Here is a 17,887-nt window from a genome sequence, read left to right as displayed (position 1 = left end):
CAGGACCAGATTGCACCAGGGTTCACCGGGGCGTGACCAATGGCTGTAATGGACAGCAGGGGAGGGTGAACTGAGGATGAAGTACTCAATGTTCCTGTGCAAATATGGCATTAGAGGAGGGGCACTGCTCCCTGTCCGGGGACCTGAGCCGAAGGGGAACGGTGTTCCTGGGACCACATCATCTGACGGAACAGTGAGAGCTACTGAGGGAGGGGAGCAGGTGGCCCTCCCTGTGGGCTGTGCAGGACTTGCTACAGACAGTAACGAGGGCTGTGGGCTAGTTGGCCATGAATCCAAGTCATGGATCTTGATAGGACAGCGCTCAGTTTCCCTGTAAGTGCTCAGCCCGAGAAGTAGACTGTTCCCCTCCCCTTCACGGGCGGGCGCTCTAAACCTTTTTAAATAACCCGAGCGAGCGAGCGTCCCGACAGTTACTCCCCGCCCCTTCCGCCCAGTCCCGCCCACTTACCCTACAGTGTTGCACACACTGTCCAACAGAGAGATGTCTAAAGCTTGAATAGCCAGGTCGTCAGGCACCGTCATCCCTTTGTGAAGATGCCAGTTTATCCTCAGCGACAGCTCTGCCTCTGGGTGATTGCTTAACATTCCACGCAACGCGTCTCCCATCGACAAACATTTTAAGCCGTAGTCATTTGCCAGCTGTTTGGCAACTGGAAAGACACGAAGCGGGAAGCCTGTTTCACTCCACAGGTTCGACAGCGAACCTTACCTTTCAGATTCGGGCCTATGACATAGATGACAAGTTTATCTTCTTCAAAGAACCATCAGGTTTGGGAACTTTAGGACCTGGTTAAGGAACATACTAGGTTTCTTCTTTCTTCTTTTCTTTTTCAAACAATCAAACCCATGCTTAAGCAACATGTTCCTTCTGTGCAAAGTAGCAAGTTTTGGGGAAGCATTGTAGCAATCCTGTGTAGACTTGGTAATTTGGTTTACTGTTAAAGATAACAATGTAGCAAGACTACTTCATAGGATTCGCCACTCCGCAATCCATCTGTGGATTCTGGCCTGCAGCGAGGATAGCAAATCCTAGACACCTGGGTCTCAGTCCACCCTCTAGGAAATATTTTAAATGGCATACTTTACATTTTGTTCTTATTTTTATTTTTTCCATGTGTATATCTTGTGTACTACCTGTGTGCAGTACTACAGAGGCCAGAAAAATATTTCAGACTCCCTGGAACTGGAGTTATGGACAACCGCAAGCTGGTATGTGGGTGATAGGAATCGAACCCCTGGCCTCCAGAAGAGTAACCAGTGCTCTTTACTGCTGAGCCATCTCTCTAGCCTGCTACTTTATATTTTGATAGTGATTTATAGCTTAGGAGACAGTTTTTTTTTTCCCTGTGAATTGATTTGGGTGGCATGAAAATTGAATTCTAACTTTACAGCTATGGGGAGCCGAAACCTGCTGATAGAACAGAGCAGCAGAGGTCAGATAAAAATCCCAGAGCCTCAACATTGGTTTTCCTACAAAGTCTGGAACCAGGTCTGCCCAGAGCCTAAGGCTAAATGAGTTTTCAGAGGCAGGCGTACTGTTAAAATCCCTCTGCACTTCACAGACAGACGAGAAGTCAGCTTGTTAGGGGTGTTTTCAGCCCTGGAAATGGAATTTTATTTCTATTGAGAATATTCTGTTGTGCTTGGGAAATGCAGTTATCTTGAGGACATTTAGAATCCGACTCCTTTGCCATATTAAGAAATTTAAAAATTAGAAAGAGAAACTTAAAAGTGTGTGTGTGTGTGTGTGTGTGTGTGTGTGTGTGTGTGTGTGTGTGTGTTTCTTCTGAGACAGGATCTTTCACTGGCCTAGACCTTTCCAAGTAGGCAGGCTAGCTGGCCTAGGGGAACTGTCCATCTCAGCCCCCCTAGACTGGGATTACAAAATCTGCACCACCATATCCGATTTTTTCTATGGGTTCTGAGCTAGACCTCAAGTCCTATGTCTTTAGTAGACACTTAGGCCATTGAGTCAACTCTATAGATCCCTCCACAAACAATGCAAAAGAATGATTTTTTAAAAAAAACAACTAATAAATTAAAAAGGTTACAAATAAGTAGCTGGGTTAAGGAAGACAGTGAGGGGTATGAAAATAATTTCAATAAAGTGGAGGAGAGGAAAGGCACAGGGAAGACTCCAGAGGCATCACTGTGACGAGCAGGCGTGTGGAGGAGAGATGGGGGAGAAAGAGAAGCAGGACAGTCTGCGTACTGTGAATCGAGTTAGAGACTCGAGGGCGGAGAGAAACAACCTGATGTGAGCATCCTGCACTGCCACCTGAGGCCATGGTGATGTCCCAGTCTGTGCTGCTGCTGACGGCCATGTCTGGGTCCATGGTTCCACAGCAGCAAGGGTTTGTGTCAGTGTCCGTGGCCCGTGTTACCACCAAAGGCCACGAAGATGTCCTTGCTCTGGGCTGTTGCCTAGTTGATGACCTAGAACTGACCTTGCCCCTGGGAGGCTGAAGCATTCTAGACAGTGGGCCTGCACCTTGCCTGGGCTGGGCTGGCGAGCTTGGTGTGAGTGTAGGAGATCTAGCAGTCTGAACAACTCAGCTACCATCCAGGTCCAGATCCAGGGCTTTGAGTTGGCCCATGCCAACATCTACCCCATCTCTGAACTGCTCGAGGGTGTGAAGGGGCAGGTTCTGTAGGATCCCCATGGCACAGGGTAACAACAGGATATCTAAGAGGAGCCCTGCTGAGAATTGAGTGCCGATGGTAGTGCAGGAGAAGTCAGAGGCTTTGAACCAGACCAGACTCATTGCAGTAAATGTTTGCATGTGAAACTGTTTAGGTAAAAATGGTTGTCTTAGGGTTTTACTGCTGTGAACAGACATCATGACCAAGGCAGGAGGAGCTGAGAGTTCTACATCTTCATCTGAAGGCTGCTAGCAGAATACTGGTTTTCAGGCAGCTAGGATGAGGGTCTTAAAGACCATACCCACAGTGACACACCTCCTCCAACAAGGCCACACCTCCTAATAGTGCCACCCTCTGGGCTAAGCATATTCAGACCATCACATCCCTGGCCCTCATAGGCTTGTTTAAACATATGAGTCTGTGGGGGCCATACCTAAACATAGCATAATTCAAAAGACATTTAGTCCAACTTCAAAAGTCCCCATAGTCTGTAGCAGTCTCAACAATGTTAAAAATCCAAAGTTCAAAGTTCTCTTCTGAGATTCATCCAAGCCCTTAACTGTAATCTCTAAAGCAAGACAAGAACTCAGCTGGGCAAACTCCAAACTCTGCATCTCCATTTCTGATGTCAAAGCGGTCCTCAGATCTCCAACTCCTTTTTCCTCTTTGTTGCCTGCAACAAACTTCTTTCTCCTGGGCTGGTTCCACTCCCTGTTAGCAGCTTTCCTCAGCAGATAGCTCACTGCTTTGACATCTCAAACATTTTAGGGGTCTCCAAGGCAAATTCAATGTTGCAGCTTCTTGTTTCAATGTTCGGGGGTCCACACATGATCTTCTGGGCTCCTACAAAGGGTCACTTCTCCAGCTCTGTCCTCTGTAGCGCTCTAAGATCAGGCTTATCCACTCCACTGTTGCTGTTTTTGGGGATCATCTCATCATACTGGCATCTATAATACACTGGGGTCTTCTGCTGCAAATAGGCTTCCCCAGTAGCCTCTCATAGGCTCTCTTCAAGGTGCCAAGCCTCATCTCCTTTGCATGACCCCTGGGTCATCAGCTGAGGCTAGACCTTCACCAATGGCCTTCCATGGCCTTTCATAGTGCCCAGCCTCAGTTGCTCTTCATGACTCCTTCTAGCCTTCAAAACCAGTATCACCTGGGTGACTCTTACACATCACCATGTATAGCTGTGGCACGAGGCACACCCTTGGCTTTCTCTGGAACACAGCTTCTTTGTGCTCTTAGAAAACACTTCCCAGAAGATTTCATCTCAGTGATGCTGGTCTCTTCTTAATCACCACTAATTCCTTAGCTCCAGCTAACTAGCATCAATTATCCCAGTAGTCTCTTTTATTCTGGACTCTAATGCCAGAGCCACATGGCTGAAGCTACTGCGTTCTGCTGCTTCCTGGGGCTGGAACATGGGCCCTCTTTTCTATTACCAGTTTTATGTTTTTCAACTCTCTCACTGCCTAAGCTTGGCTGTCCTGGAACTTGCTCTGTAGATTGACCTTGAACTTGGAGAGCTGCATGGCTCTGTCTCCTGGGCTTAAAGATGTGTACCACCATGCCTGGATTTAAGCTTTTCTTCACCTAGAACATGCTCTTTTCCCAGCTGGCTTTCAAGTCAGAGATCTGCTTGGCTTCTGGACCTAAAGGTGTGTAGCATCATGCCTGAACCTAAATTTAGCTGGATGGGATTTTACCCCAAAGTCACCTCTCCCTTAATTCAATTTAGTATCTTTGAACACAGGATTCAGCTCCATTTGACTTACTGGTGCCCTTTTAATACTCAAACCATATATTTTATATTTTTTCTTTCTAAGCTTGCTATGCTTATTCAGAACACTCTTCTGAGACTTAACTAGAGAACAAAGTCTATGATGGGCATTTCTGAGACCTCCTTTGTCAATGCAATCAATTTGTGTCTCTTCACCTTAGCCTTAGGCAGACTCTTCACGCAATGGCAAAAAGCAGCCACATTCCTCACCAAAATACTACAAAAATAGCCTCTAGGCCACATACTGAAGTTCTTCTCTACTGAAACCACTTGGGCCAGGTTCGAACAGTTCAAATCACTCACAGAAACAAAGCCTTCCATATTCTTACTAGTATGGTTCATTAAGTTCCATTTAAAACACTCCACGGCTTTCCAAATCCAAAGTCCCCAAATCAACATTCTTCCAAATAAAAGCATGGTCAGGCTTATCATAGCAATACCCCACTCCTGGTACCAACTTCTGTCTTAGTTAGGGTTTTACTGCTATGAACAGACATCACGACCAAGATGAGTCTTATAAAGACATTTAATTGGGGCTGGCTTACAGATTCAGAGGTTCAGCCCATCATCATCATCAGGGTGGGAACATGGCAGCATCCAGGCAGCATCTAGGCAGGCATGGCACAGGAGGAGCTGAGAGGTCTACATCTTTATCTGAATGCTGCTAACAGAATACTGGCTTCCAGGTAGCTAGGATGAGGGTCTTAATACCCACACCCACAGTGGTATACCTACTCCAAAAGGGTCACACTCTGGGTCGAGCATATACAAACTATCACATTGGTATACTGTGTGATATACCATGACATACCTCAGCTTCCATGAAGAGATTTGTTTTTTATCTTTATTTTTATTTTTCTTTTCCTTTCAGAGGTGGGGAGATTGCTAGGGGGGAGAGCAGATATGAAGGGATTGGGAGATGAGTGGGATTGGGTGCATGATGTGAAATTCACCAAGAACCTATAAAAAGTTTAAAGAGAGAGAAAGGAGAGTTGCTTAAAAAGAACCAATCAGAATCTTGGGGCTTGAGAGATGGCTCAGGTTAAGAGCACTGACTGTTCTTCCAGAGGTCCTCAGTTCAAATCCCAGCAGCCACATGGTGGCTCACAACCATCTGTAATCAGATCTGCTGCCCTCTTCTGGTGTGTCTGAAGATAGCTACAGTGTACTTATATATAATAAATAAATAAATCTAAAAAAATCTTGAAAAATGAATATCTCAATAAATCAGATTTAGAAGAAGCAATCAAAAGTACCACCAACAGCTTAGCTTAAGTGGAGAACACCAGGGCTTGAAGATAAAACTTGATGACTTATTATTTTCAGAGAGCAATAAATAAAAATAAGACAGAATAAACAAGACACTCGAGATCTCTACTCTCAAAAGGATACTATCAAAAGATCATTTTAAGAGGAGTGTGATCGGTTCAGAGGAGAAATAAAGACAAAGGAACAGAAAACCCATCAGTCACAGAAAAATCCCCAAGTCTTGGGGAAGATACAAATGGCCATTTACAGGAGACATTTAGAATCCCAACTAAATACAATCAGAACAGAAACTATAATTAAACCTTATAATTAGATGCCAGCGGTACAGAACAAAGAAGGAATAATAAAGTATGTATGAAAGAATTGTCAAATTACACATACATATTTCTCAGGAGAAACTCCAAAGGCCAGGAAGGCTTCAGGGAAGAGGTTCAAGTAATAGCAGAAAATAGATTATTAAATCTAATCAAGTTATCATTCACAATAGAAAGGGAAATAAAAACCTTCTAAGACTAGCATAAACTAAAGCAACTCATGATACTGGATAGGAATTCATTGGGTGAGATGAACACAATTGTCAAATTAGAGTTAGGAACAAATCAAACACTGTCAATTCAGCAAAGCATCCCAACTCTTAACAGTGATAAAGCAGACATGTACACAGATTATTCCAAATAACTCAAATGGAAACAAAATTTGGGCAGGAGTAGTACACATCTTTCAACAGATATGTGGTACACATAAATGGAATTAGGGTGCCTGAAAACAAGTCTTAACAGTTTGCTGCCTGCAAGAAACTCACTTTTATCAACAAAGGTATAAATAGACCCAAACTGAAAGTATGGGAAATAATACTACAATCAAAGGAATATGAAAGGAAGCAAGATTAACTTTACTCAGGTCTGACCAAATAGACCTAAAATCAAGTTAGTTAGAGGAGACAATGGCCATGTTATATTGATAAAAGAACTGTTATGCAGTGTAACAAGGCCCCAGACTTTAGCACAACTGACTCCATAATTAAAGTACCATTCAGGCCAAAAAATTTAGCACATAGACATGTCTATCTGTCGAAACGAAAACAAAGACTGGCTAATGAAGACTTTCTTTTGGCTTAAACCTATGTCCGAGTGGTCGTCTGTTGTGGATATGCCACAACAGCATTAAGTTGAGTGGGTATGGACTTGGTGTGGGGTGAGGTATATCCGAACGTGAACAACAGAACATGTATTAAATTCTCAAATCACTATTATTTTTTTTAAATAAAAGGAATGGTGGTTTAAATGTGAAATGTCACCAATAGGCTCACGTGTTGAACATTTGGTCATCAGCTGCTGGTGCTTTGCAATGTTATTTTGGAAAGTTTGGGGTGTGTAGTGTGGCCCCTTAAGATGGGACACTGGAAGAAAAAGTTTTCGAGTAATACCCCAGCCTGCTTTCAGCCCGAGCTCTGTGCTTCCTGACCTGCTGAGGTGTGGAGACGTGGCAGCTGCGCATGCTCACTGTTTTAGACTGATGAGAGGCGAAGACGTGGCAGCTGCGCATGCTCACTGCCTTAGCCTGAGCTACCACACCTCCCTTACTAGCAAGGACTGTGAGCCAAGGTAGGCATTTTCCCCCTTAAACTGCCCCGATCAGATACTTGTCACAGTGGTAAGAGGGTAACTAACAGGGGCATCGAGGAGACACACTTGTATATAATGTCAGAGCCCTGCTTCCATGAATAAACACTACTGGACATGAAATGAAAGGTTTGCCCCAGTGCAACAACAGTGGGTCCTTTCAGTAGCTATTGCCACCAATAGGTCAATCATCTAGACAAAAAAATAAAATAAAATATAAAATAAAATAAACATCCTTGGTGACTAGATACAAGAATCCTACACGAAATACTTACAGACAGTAATTTTTATATTGAGATCCTGTCTCCATGCAGCCACAAATATTATTATCTTAAAAAGATAAATTCTGCTGGGTGGTGGAGGTACATACCTTTAATACCAGTACCTGGAAGGCAGAGGCAGGCAAAGGCAGATCTCTGTGAGCTCCAGGCCAGCCTGGTCTACGAAGCAAGTTTCCAGGACAGACAGGGCCACACAGAGAAACCCTGTCTCAAAAAACCCAAAATGAATGAATGAATGAATGAATGAATGAATGAATGAATTCTGGCAAAGACTAGAGGAAGAGGAATTCTTTTGTACATTGTTGGTGGGGATGTAAATTAGCACAGTCACTGTGGCAAATCTCAGATTTTATGGCTGGTTCCTGGAGAGTTGGTTCTGGGTGCTGGGTTTTAGGACCCGCCCTCGATGCTTGAGGAGCTAAGACACTCACCTGTACTTTTCCCCGACTTGGGCGGCCCCACAATCATGATCCTCACAGGCATGGAAGCTTTGGGTTTGGGCTGCCGGATGTATTTGATTGGGTTCATCATAAATTTCTCTTTAGTTTGTTTGGTGGATAAGAAATAGATGTAGTGACGATGAATTATAGGGTTCAGCGGGTTCTCTGCCGTTTCAACAGGTTTGATGGTCTCTCCCTCACTTAGCTGCGATAGAGGCAATTGAATTCGCACGTCAGATGCAATTCACTAAGCGCTTCCTTCAATGGATTTGGAAGCATGTAAAATAACCTTCCTTACATAGTACAACGCTCCTAATTGGAAATACTAGCAGAATTACGGCATACAAACTGCAGCTTGTTCCACAGCACATGTGGTCGGGGCAAGGCTTCCCACTTGGCTTTTAGCTTGTGACAATTTCCTTCCTACTTCCTCCACAGTGACTTGTGCTTCTAATGAATGTTTCTGACAACGTGCGTGAGATTGTTACACTTACTCATGAACTAATTTATCCTCACAAACAGATCCACTTCTAAAACAGGACTGTGGTTTATATTTCTACCCTCCCTTACAATTCTTCTGTTGAGGCTCTTACTGCCCATGTGACTATTAGAGATGGGACCTTTATGAAGGCAATCACGGTAAAATGAGGTCAAACAGGGAATCCGCAGACCGGGGATTCTTTGAACAGGAGGAAGGTGCATGAGTGAGCTTACACGGAGAAAGCTCCACAGGAGGGCCCTGTGGGATGGTGGCCAACTGCTAGACAAGGTGACTGGCCTCAAGCACAGCATGACATAGGCTTTGGGTACCACACTGGCAATACTACTCTCATGGCAATACCACCCTGGATGTGCCTGACCTTGTAAAGCTAAGCAGGGCTGAGCCTGGCTAGTGCTTGGAGGGGGGGTCTAAGTTATGCTGGCCAACCTGCCCTGGCTGAAGTTTTGCATAGTTTCTCAAACAGGTAATACAGGGAAGTCCTCTGGGTTGTCTTTTAGGAAAGACAAATTTATTCTGTAGTTTTGTACCAATGAAATCCTGTCACATCGTTAACGACAGCCAGTGAAATGTGAAACACCCACCAGCAGAGCCAGCCTGAGGTGTGGGTGTGGAATGGGGTGGAGTGGAAGTTAGGTCTGATGGTCTTTTGATGGCCCCGTCTTTCCTGCATATGCAAGAGTGGATGTGAGACTGTGTCACGCTGCTTCCCTTTGAGAGTTATGGCAGAATGGGGACTTGGTCAGTGGTACTGTCAGCACTGTCTGTTGTTTATCCTTAGATGGAATGACATCCCTGGCTGGGAGTAAATGCTAGGGACCCAAAGAAAGTCAGGCGGGACAGAGTGTTGGCTCCACATTACATACTTTCTATAGAAGCAATGGTGTGGGTCAGATGGCTCCATCTCAGTTCCCCCAAAATATTAATGGGTGGCACTATACACTATTTATAACTTTTCAAATGACCACGTCTTCCTAAGCCACTATAAGAAAGCAAGGGATGATGACTTCCTGATGACTTTTTTTTTTTTTTTTTTTTTGGAGCTGGGGACCAAACCCAGGGCCTTGCGCTTGCTAGGCAAGCGCTCTACCACTGAGCCAAATCCCCAACACCCTGATGACTTTTCTGACCTTACCTTTACAGGGTCCCAGTAGCCAAACGAGCTCATGTGTTTGTAGGTGAAGGCAAGCATTTTATGAGCGAGGTGCGGGGATACCGGGTAACACTTTTCAAAAATGCTCGCACGGTTTTCCACCAGGGGCTTCAGTTTCACATTCAGTACGTATTGTACAATATGCATTTTCCTTGCTCCGTTGACCGGAATTATTGGTATCAGAAACCTTTCGAACTCATCCTGATAAAGAGAAATTAGAAAGCTTGATGTATTCGGTGTTTCTCAGGTAGACACAGCTGGTGATAGAGCAGGCAAGGATGCGTAAGCTTTGTGAGGGCTGCCCGTGGGAAGATCAACCCACGCTGACCTTGGCGGGACCCATACCACTCTCCGTCTGTGAATCTCATACCTGGTTAAGTGATGCTGCCTGCTGCCCTGAAATATTCTTTTGAAATCACGTGCATGCATGCACGCACGCGCGCGCACACACATGCACACGACACTGACCCTAATATCACCCTCTTTGCATTCCCAAATTGCTGTTCTTTAATTAGCGGTGAAGGGAGGGTCGTAACCTGTATCGATTGGATATTATTTGTTTCTGTTTCAAATTTCTCCCCCAGCTCGCTTCTCAGGCGCTCGGTGGCATCTCCTTCCTGTTCCTCGTCTTCCTCGCTCATCTCCTCCTCATCCTTTGGAAACTCTTCCTCAAGGATGTTCTCAATATCGTCCTCGTCTTCGGCATCTTCGTCACTAAACTCCTCCTCATCTCTAAAAGCGCCCTACGGAAGAAAACGGCCCCTTTACTCTCGCTCTGATCTGTGTCACGTGACACTGGTATGCGGATGTGTATGAATGTGAAGGCTGACACCTAGACATTTAGTGTCTTTAAGGTACTGACACTGTGGTGCTCCCGCAAGCAAACAGACGGGATGCTAAACTATTCGTGCCCAGAGTTTTTCATGGTGCATTATAAAATACTACCAGCTGCGTTGCCAACTGGACCGAGATCTTTAAAATGGGAACTACCTATCTCACAGGGTAGGGACTGGGGGTGGGAACTGGTATCTCACGGGACGGGAACTGGGGACAGGGACTGGATGAACTAATACATGGAAAGCCACCACACACACACACACACGCACACGCACACGCACACGCCACGTGTACACACACGCCCGTGCACGCGCACCTGCACAGACATACACACAGTGCCAACTACACTTGACAAAAGCTAGAGTCATCTGATAGGTGGGGACCTGAATAGCAAAAATGCCCGGCTAGGAGCTTGCGGAACGCAAGCCTGTGGAGCAAGGTCTTGATTGCTTGGGAGGGCCCAGCCCAGGGTCCAGCCCACTGTGGGTGGTTCCCAGTGTATAAAACAGACTGGGGAGTCCAGGAGGAGCAAGGCAGTAAGCAGCAGTCCTCAGCAGCCTGTTCCACAAGCAGGTTCCTGCCCTGAGTTCTTGCCCTGCCCTTCCGGGATGACGAAGTACAAGCTGTGAGAGGAAATGAACCCCTCCAACCGGTTGCTTTTGTCATGGTGTTCTATCACGGCAACAACAACTAAAATAAAAACAATTTAATTGCTTATTACATTTACTTGAGAGAGAGAGAGAGAGAGAGAGAGAGAGAGAGAGAGAGAGAGAGAACGAGAACGTGTGTTATTAGAGATTGACCTTAAGGCTTGAGACTAGGCATATTTCTTGTTCTAGGATTGAATCGAGGGCCTTGTATATCCCAGTCGGATACTCCAAGACTGAGTTATTCCTCGGCCTTAGTTGTATTTTATTTTAAATATAAGTCAGGCATTCCTTTTCAAGACATAGAGCTGCCTTGAAAGCTGGAAATGTGCTTAAATTTCTTTTCACATCAGAACATATATTTCCTTGTTAACAATATTTCAACAACCCCACAGTATGCCATAGTATCACAATCTATCTGGTTCTACCTCTGTTTTGAAGAGCAGTGTGGGCGTCAGCAGTATGCTGTTGGTGGTGCTCTGGCTTTCCTCTCCCCCTGACCATTAGGGACTGAGCTAGCATTCTTCCACTCTGCCCGGTGTTTGCTTTCTCTTCTTGATTTTGCAACTGAGTACTTATCGTAACAGCCTCCGGATCTGCTTATTGGGTCACCGTCTATCCACCTGTCCTCATGCTCTGCAGTTGAAGAGGATGTGTACACTCTTCCTTGAGTCTCCTCAGTCTCCAAAACTGTCTGCAAATGATCACACGCACTCCCCTTCCCTCTCACTGTAGCTTAGCATTTAGTTCTGACACCACATAAAACAGACAGCAAACGCTTTCTGGTTGCTTCTGAAAATGAAGTCCAATGGGCAGTGCCGACTCTTTAATTATAGAGCCCTCATCATCACAGTGGTGAGCAGAGCTTCAGGGAGCGTGGCTGGATCCAGAGAGTAGCCCAGTCTCGGGCACTGTTTCTCTGTCCAGGCCATTGTTATTTCTCTCCTTAGTCAAAACCACGGTGGTTTTCACCCTCCCTACATCTACCTGCTGTGCTTCTGCCCTCAGCCCCAGCTGCCCTGGGAGTGGGGGAGGGGAGTATTTTGTTTCCCTTTGACCGCTCTTTCCTTGTGGGCAGAAGAAATATCATTCACTGTATCAACTGGCTACTTACTTCCTTAGTAAGCATATAAGAGGTCTTATTCAAAGGCCTTAAATATATGAAAAGATTTCCATTTTACCCCCACAATTGATAAACAGATGGCTTTTTATCGTACAGATGTCCAAGTTGAAACTGACTAGACTTAAATTTTTAGAGGCATTGTCTTGGTTATCTGTCATCAGCATGGTTAGTAAGATGTTTGAAAAAGTCCTGTCCTCATTTCTTCATAGGCACTTTCCAATTTTTTTTTTTTTTTTGGTTCTTTTTTTCGGAGCTGGGGACCAAACCCAGGGCCTTGCGCTTCCTAGGCAAGCGCTCTACCACTGAGCTAAATCCCCAACCCCGCACTTTCCAATTTTTACCACCACTACCACCACCACCACCACCACCACCACCACCACCACCACCACCACCACCACCACTACCATCATCCATTTGAGACAGGTTCTCACTATGAAACCCTGGCTGGCTTGTAACCCATTACATAAATCAGGCTGGCCTCAAGCTCACAGAGATCCTCCTGCCTCTGCCTCCTGGGTGCCGGGGTAAAGGTGTGTGCCATCACATGCTTCAATAAACAGACACTTTAGAAATAAATAAAACTTTATAAAATAAATAAACTTTAGGAATGACTGTGGTCTTGATGACTGCCGTTCTCTCATTTCATGTATGTTTGTTAATGCGTGTGCACTTTGAATGTCCTGCTCGGCAGAATGCGAGTTCTTCTAGGACACACTGCTGTCTTCCTGGTTATCTCAGACGGTTCCCACCCACCCACATTTCTGAACCCCAGCTTGGGTGTGAGCCTCCTAGACTCATAGTTCTTTCAAATTTCCTGAGTTTTGTTCTATATTTTTGCAAACTTGATTCCTTTTTACTCTTATCTTAGGCAATTTTAGATTTCATGAACCCTCTCCAATTTTTCATAGTGTCCTGTTTTGTTTTGTTTTTAAATTACAGTTAAAATAATTAGTTGGCTTTGTGACTGTCTGTTGGGGACACGAGTGGAGGCCAGAGCCGCCTGGAGGAACTACCATGTGGGTTCTGGGATGGAACTCGAGGTGCCAGGCACCTTTACCTACCGAGCCATCTCGCCAGCCCTAGATTTTGGTTTATGGCGCATGTTTCTTCTTGTAATTTTCTGAAAATTTCTGAGGAAAATTAGAACTCTTTTAATGTTTCGTGGTGATCCCTGGGCTGCAACTTAATTTTTGACCAACTATTTTGTTGGTTCACAGAATTCTCAGTTTTGCTCATACCTTTTCTCGAGTATGGTAATCTTACCTTGCTATTTGTTCACTAATAAATGAAAGACTAAACTGATCGATGTAGAGCAAAGTAGGCCTCTCTGAATATAAGTAATGTTGTGTCATATTTGAATCACGTTCTGAGGCAGAGTCTCCACAAGGTGGCAACCTCCGATCCCCCACACTCTGACCACTGCTGATCTGAGAAGACAACGGAGATGGTTTTGCCCTGAACCCTGTTTCACTGCCTTTTGACCCCTGAGTTTGCGTTTCCCTCAGTATGGTGTCTGTACTTCTCTGACTCGCCCAGGGCTACTAGCGATTTTGTTGGTTTGCTCTCCTGGCTCTTCAGGGTCTCTCCTTCCTGTGGCTCTCAGTAGAAGAGACCCACACGCCAGAGAAGGCCCAGAGGCAGAGCCAGTGGTCAGGAGAGCCGATTCTAGAAAGATCTGGGATCTGGCTTTAGAGAAACCTCTTTAATCACGTTCTGAGGCAGAGTTTCCACAAGGTGGCAGTGTTTCCCGTAGCATCTATGGGAACAGTCTCTGGGCTGCTGAAGCCAACCTGCGGGTTACTAAGGTTTTCTTTGCTGCTAAAAAGTGAGTTGGTTTTAGGAGGGTAGATCAGGTATGTTACCAACCTCCCTCCCTGCCCACACCCCCAAGTCGGGGAAGCAGAGGTCAACACATAATGGGAAGAGTTTAGAGCAAATACAAAACTATGTCTGCAACGCAGACAATTTAGTGTCGTGGGCAACGGTTATCTGCACACGGACCTTTCCCAGTGGACTCTGCATCCTTCACTGAAAATGTGAAGGTTCAGTGGGCGCCCACCACTGCCTGAAGACTCCTTTCTGGCGCGTCGGGACCCAACTGATTGCAGAGGTGTCCCCTCTACTAGTGACAAGCTTGCTAAGAACAACAAAAGCCTCTCACACTGGAGCCCACTGAAAAGCCGGCCCAGGATCCAAAGGCTATCAAACGCGTGGAGTGCTCTGCCCTCGCTCACACAGAGCAGCCTAAGAAGGGAGAACCGCTGCCCTGGAGCCTCCGGAAGCACAGAAGAAGCAAGGGATCTCTCCAGAGTCCTTTCTGGCCGCTGGCGTGGTCATCGTACCAAAGCAATGTTAAAATCAAACAGAAGATTAAGAATTAAGACTCATCCCTGCAATAGTGATAAATGTCCTACAGCTGCCCACAGGCACTGTACGAGGTGTGACAATGATACCGGTCCCCTCCCCCCATTTCCATAAAGCTGCTAGGGAAAACAACTCAATGCCCAGAGTGAACTTTCAGTTCATTAAGTCTCAGGGGTAAGCGGGAAGAGGCGTCTGTAGTTAAGCTGGACAGCCTGGGCTCCATCCCAGGGTCCACACGGCGGCATGAGAGAACCAACCCCCCAAAGTCCTAAACAGTCCTCTGGCCTCAACACACTACGGCATTGCAGGTCCCTCCCTCTCTCTCACGCACAGTAATAAAATTAATCCTAGGAGTTTTTTCTTATGGTTTGGTATATAAATTATTTAAGTCGGATACATAATCAATTTTATGAAGAACAAGTCTTAGAAAATTTACAACATTCTATTTTTTTTTTTTTACAAAGTAGAACACTGCATCTCCAAATTAAAATAAAAAAAGAATCCAGTGCTAACAAGTACAAAAATAATAAATTGGGATCATTTAAAGTTTATTCTAAAAACCAACTTTCACTTTAAAAAAAAAAAAAACAACAAGACCTTTCTACATAGTCAGGGCCCTGATTCACCTAAAACATAACAAAGAAGAGAAACGGAAGTATTGACAACTAGAGAAATTAAAACTGAACAATCCCCCCACTTCCAGTGACAACTCTACGCTCGAGAGAGACTAAATAAATGGCCGCGTATTATGTCTGAATTAGGAGTCTCTGCTCTCAGTTTTTTAGCGTACTGGAGAGACAGCCGTAAAACAGGATATAACCGGTAAGAACTGGCGGGAACTTACCAGTTTTGGTCTGCTAGACCCTAAAGTCTGTACTGGCTCTGGCAATTCTTTGCTGGGGAATGTGTCGTGATCATTCAGGTAGCACTAGAGATCCCCATGGGCTTTGTGTAGTTAGCTTTGCTGAGTCCAGGGTACAGTGCCATCTTGAGTGTGACCATTAGCGTGACAGTTTGGACAGAGTTCGCACCAGAACATGTTTGCAGATGAGATTAGCTCCGGCCACAGGTCTAGCCAGTTAATGCCTGCTTAATGAATGAGGGTGGGGTGGGAGGATGCTTGCTAATGGATAAAAGGAAGGCAGACAGGAGGGAGGGAGGAAGGGAGGGAGGAGGAAGGAGAAAGGAAAGAAGGAAGGCAAGCAGGCAGGCTGGCTGGCCAGTCTAGGTAAACCATGAAGAGGAGGCTTCTTGCTCTTTGAGAGTTTGGTTCATCACAGAGGGGAAAGCCTGGTTGCAGAATTGTGCAGCTGGGACTCCTAACTTCTTCACATCTCGGTAGACCAGGAAGAGTGGACAGGAAGTGAGGCTGGACTCTAACCTCAAGGCCTAACATCAACGACCCATTTCCCTCCTAAAGGCTCTACAACTTTTCAAAACCAAGACACCAGCTGATGTCAAACACGCAAGCATGTGAGGGGGTGGGGGTGGGGGTGGGGACAACACTTCGCACTTAAAACACAGTGCCTGTCTAGGTTCTCTCTCTCCGCCACCTCATTTCACATCCGAAAGTATCCAGAGTTTAGATTCAGGTCAACGTGATAGGCTCCATCTAACTCACCCCTATGCTCCCGGCCTGTCCGTGTGCAGGTAGCAGGAAGCATGAGAGCAAGATGAAAATTCAAAGGAAGAGAATCCCAAAGAAACAGTTCAGTGCACTGTACATTTTGTGTGAGAATACTTCAGGGTCTTTAGAGGTTTCTTTTTGTTCACGCCCAGTGAAGTGGTGCATGCTTTTAATCCCCAAATTCAGAGCCAGAGGCAGGGATGGGGGTGGGGAGGCAGAGAGAGAGAGAGAGATAGAGAGAGAGAGAGAGAGAGAGAGGCAGAGAGAGAGAGAGACAGAGAGAGAGAGGCAGAGAGAGGCAGAGAGAGAGGCAGAGAGAGAGACAGAGAGAGAGAGAGAGGCAGAGAGAGGCAGAGAGAGAGAGGCAGAGAGAGAGGTAGAGAGAGAGGCAGAGAGAGAGAGAGGCAGAGAAAGAGAGAGACACGGAGAGAGAGGCAGAGGCAGAGAGAGAGGCAGAGAGAGAGAGAGAGGCAGAGAGAGAGGCAGAGAGAGAGGCAGAGAGAGAGGCAGAGAGAGAGGCAGAGAGAGAGAGAGGCAAAGAGAGAGAGGCAAAGAGAAATAGAGGCAGAGAGAGAGAGGCAGAGAGAGAGAGGCAGAGAGAGAGGCAGAGAGAGAGAGAGACAGAGAGACAGAGAGAGAGAGAGAGACAGAGAGACAGAGAGAGGCGAAGAGGCACAAAGAGACAGACAGAGGGGCAGAGAGGCGAAGAGGCAGAAAGACACAGAGAGATGCATAGAGAGGGAGAGATGGACAGACAAAAAGAAAAGCCAGGGGTTGGGGGTGGGTAGGGACAGAGGCAGAGTCTGGTCTATATAGCAAGCTCCAAGTCAGCCAGAGTGACATAGAGAAAGATTCTGTCTCAAAACAAAACAAAACAAAAAACAAAAGTTGCTTATCTTTTCTGATTATAAATATTATAAAAGGTCATTTAAAATAGTAGCATATAGCATTCCAAAAATAAGAGAAATACATTTCACCAATACACACACATACAAAATCTGCTTACCTCCCCTTTCTTTCTTTTCTCTCGCTCTGAAATAAGTTCAGCTCTTCTTTTAGCGACCATATCTTCCTGTTGAGGGAACATTTACAGGTTTACAGGGAGCAAATGTGATAAAAATCACCTGCTATGTGTTAACGCTGGGGCTAAGGTATGGTGGAAGGGATCTAACCAGGAAAACACATGATGGTGATTGATCCAGCACAATCCTTGTCCTTCTGGGCTATCTCCCTCCCAAGGGTTGAAAATGTTTGGAAATCTAATTTTCTTACTGTGAAGACATGTCTTTGTAAGCACAGCTGTATCTCTGTGGAAAGCACACACACGTTGGAGGGTATATGCACAGGTGTGTGTGTGTGTGTGTGTGTGTGTGTGTGTGTGTGTGAAGGACCATGCCCTGATCTTTTCCGGGTCTGACATAGTGGATCTGTTCAAAGGTCCTCAGGGTTTTGGTGTTTAAGTTTAACTAATTTCAGTGTGCCTGCCAGAGGCTGGCACTGTCTTGGGCATTACAATATTTATTTATTTATTCTTTCACTTTCTTCTTAAAATACAATATCAAGTCAGGCAATACCTCTCCT

General features: G+C 45.5%; 1 protein-coding gene across 3 annotated transcripts in view; it reads right to left on the bottom strand.

Moving 5' to 3' along the window:
* The window catches only part of Ak9 (adenylate kinase 9), a 196,106-nt gene that overhangs the window by 15,356 nt on the left and 162,863 nt on the right, over positions 1-17,887 (bottom strand). For all 3 annotated transcript variants that reach the window (XR_015644675.1, XM_087597256.1, NM_001431778.1), the window contains exons 28-32: positions 17,313-17,378; positions 10,245-10,451; positions 9,691-9,909; positions 8,048-8,261; positions 470-671 (exon numbers count right to left, since the gene is read on the bottom strand). Coding sequence is in view for 2 of the 3 variants with exons in the window: in XM_087597256.1 (XP_087453382.1) it covers positions 470-671; positions 8,048-8,261; positions 9,691-9,909; positions 10,245-10,451; positions 17,313-17,378 (908 nt within the window). In the remaining variant the exon portion in view is untranslated. The remainder of the gene's footprint in view (positions 1-469; positions 672-8,047; positions 8,262-9,690; positions 9,910-10,244; positions 10,452-17,312; positions 17,379-17,887) is intronic.

Source organism: Rattus norvegicus, chromosome 20 (assembly GCF_021556685.1).
Source record: "Rattus norvegicus strain SHRSP/BbbUtx chromosome 20, alternate assembly SHRSP_T2T, whole genome shotgun sequence".
NCBI lineage: Eukaryota > Metazoa > Chordata > Mammalia > Rodentia > Muridae > Rattus > Rattus norvegicus.
The sequence above is the reverse complement of the archived record's forward strand: the minus strand, read 5'-3'. Positions and strand labels throughout refer to the sequence as shown.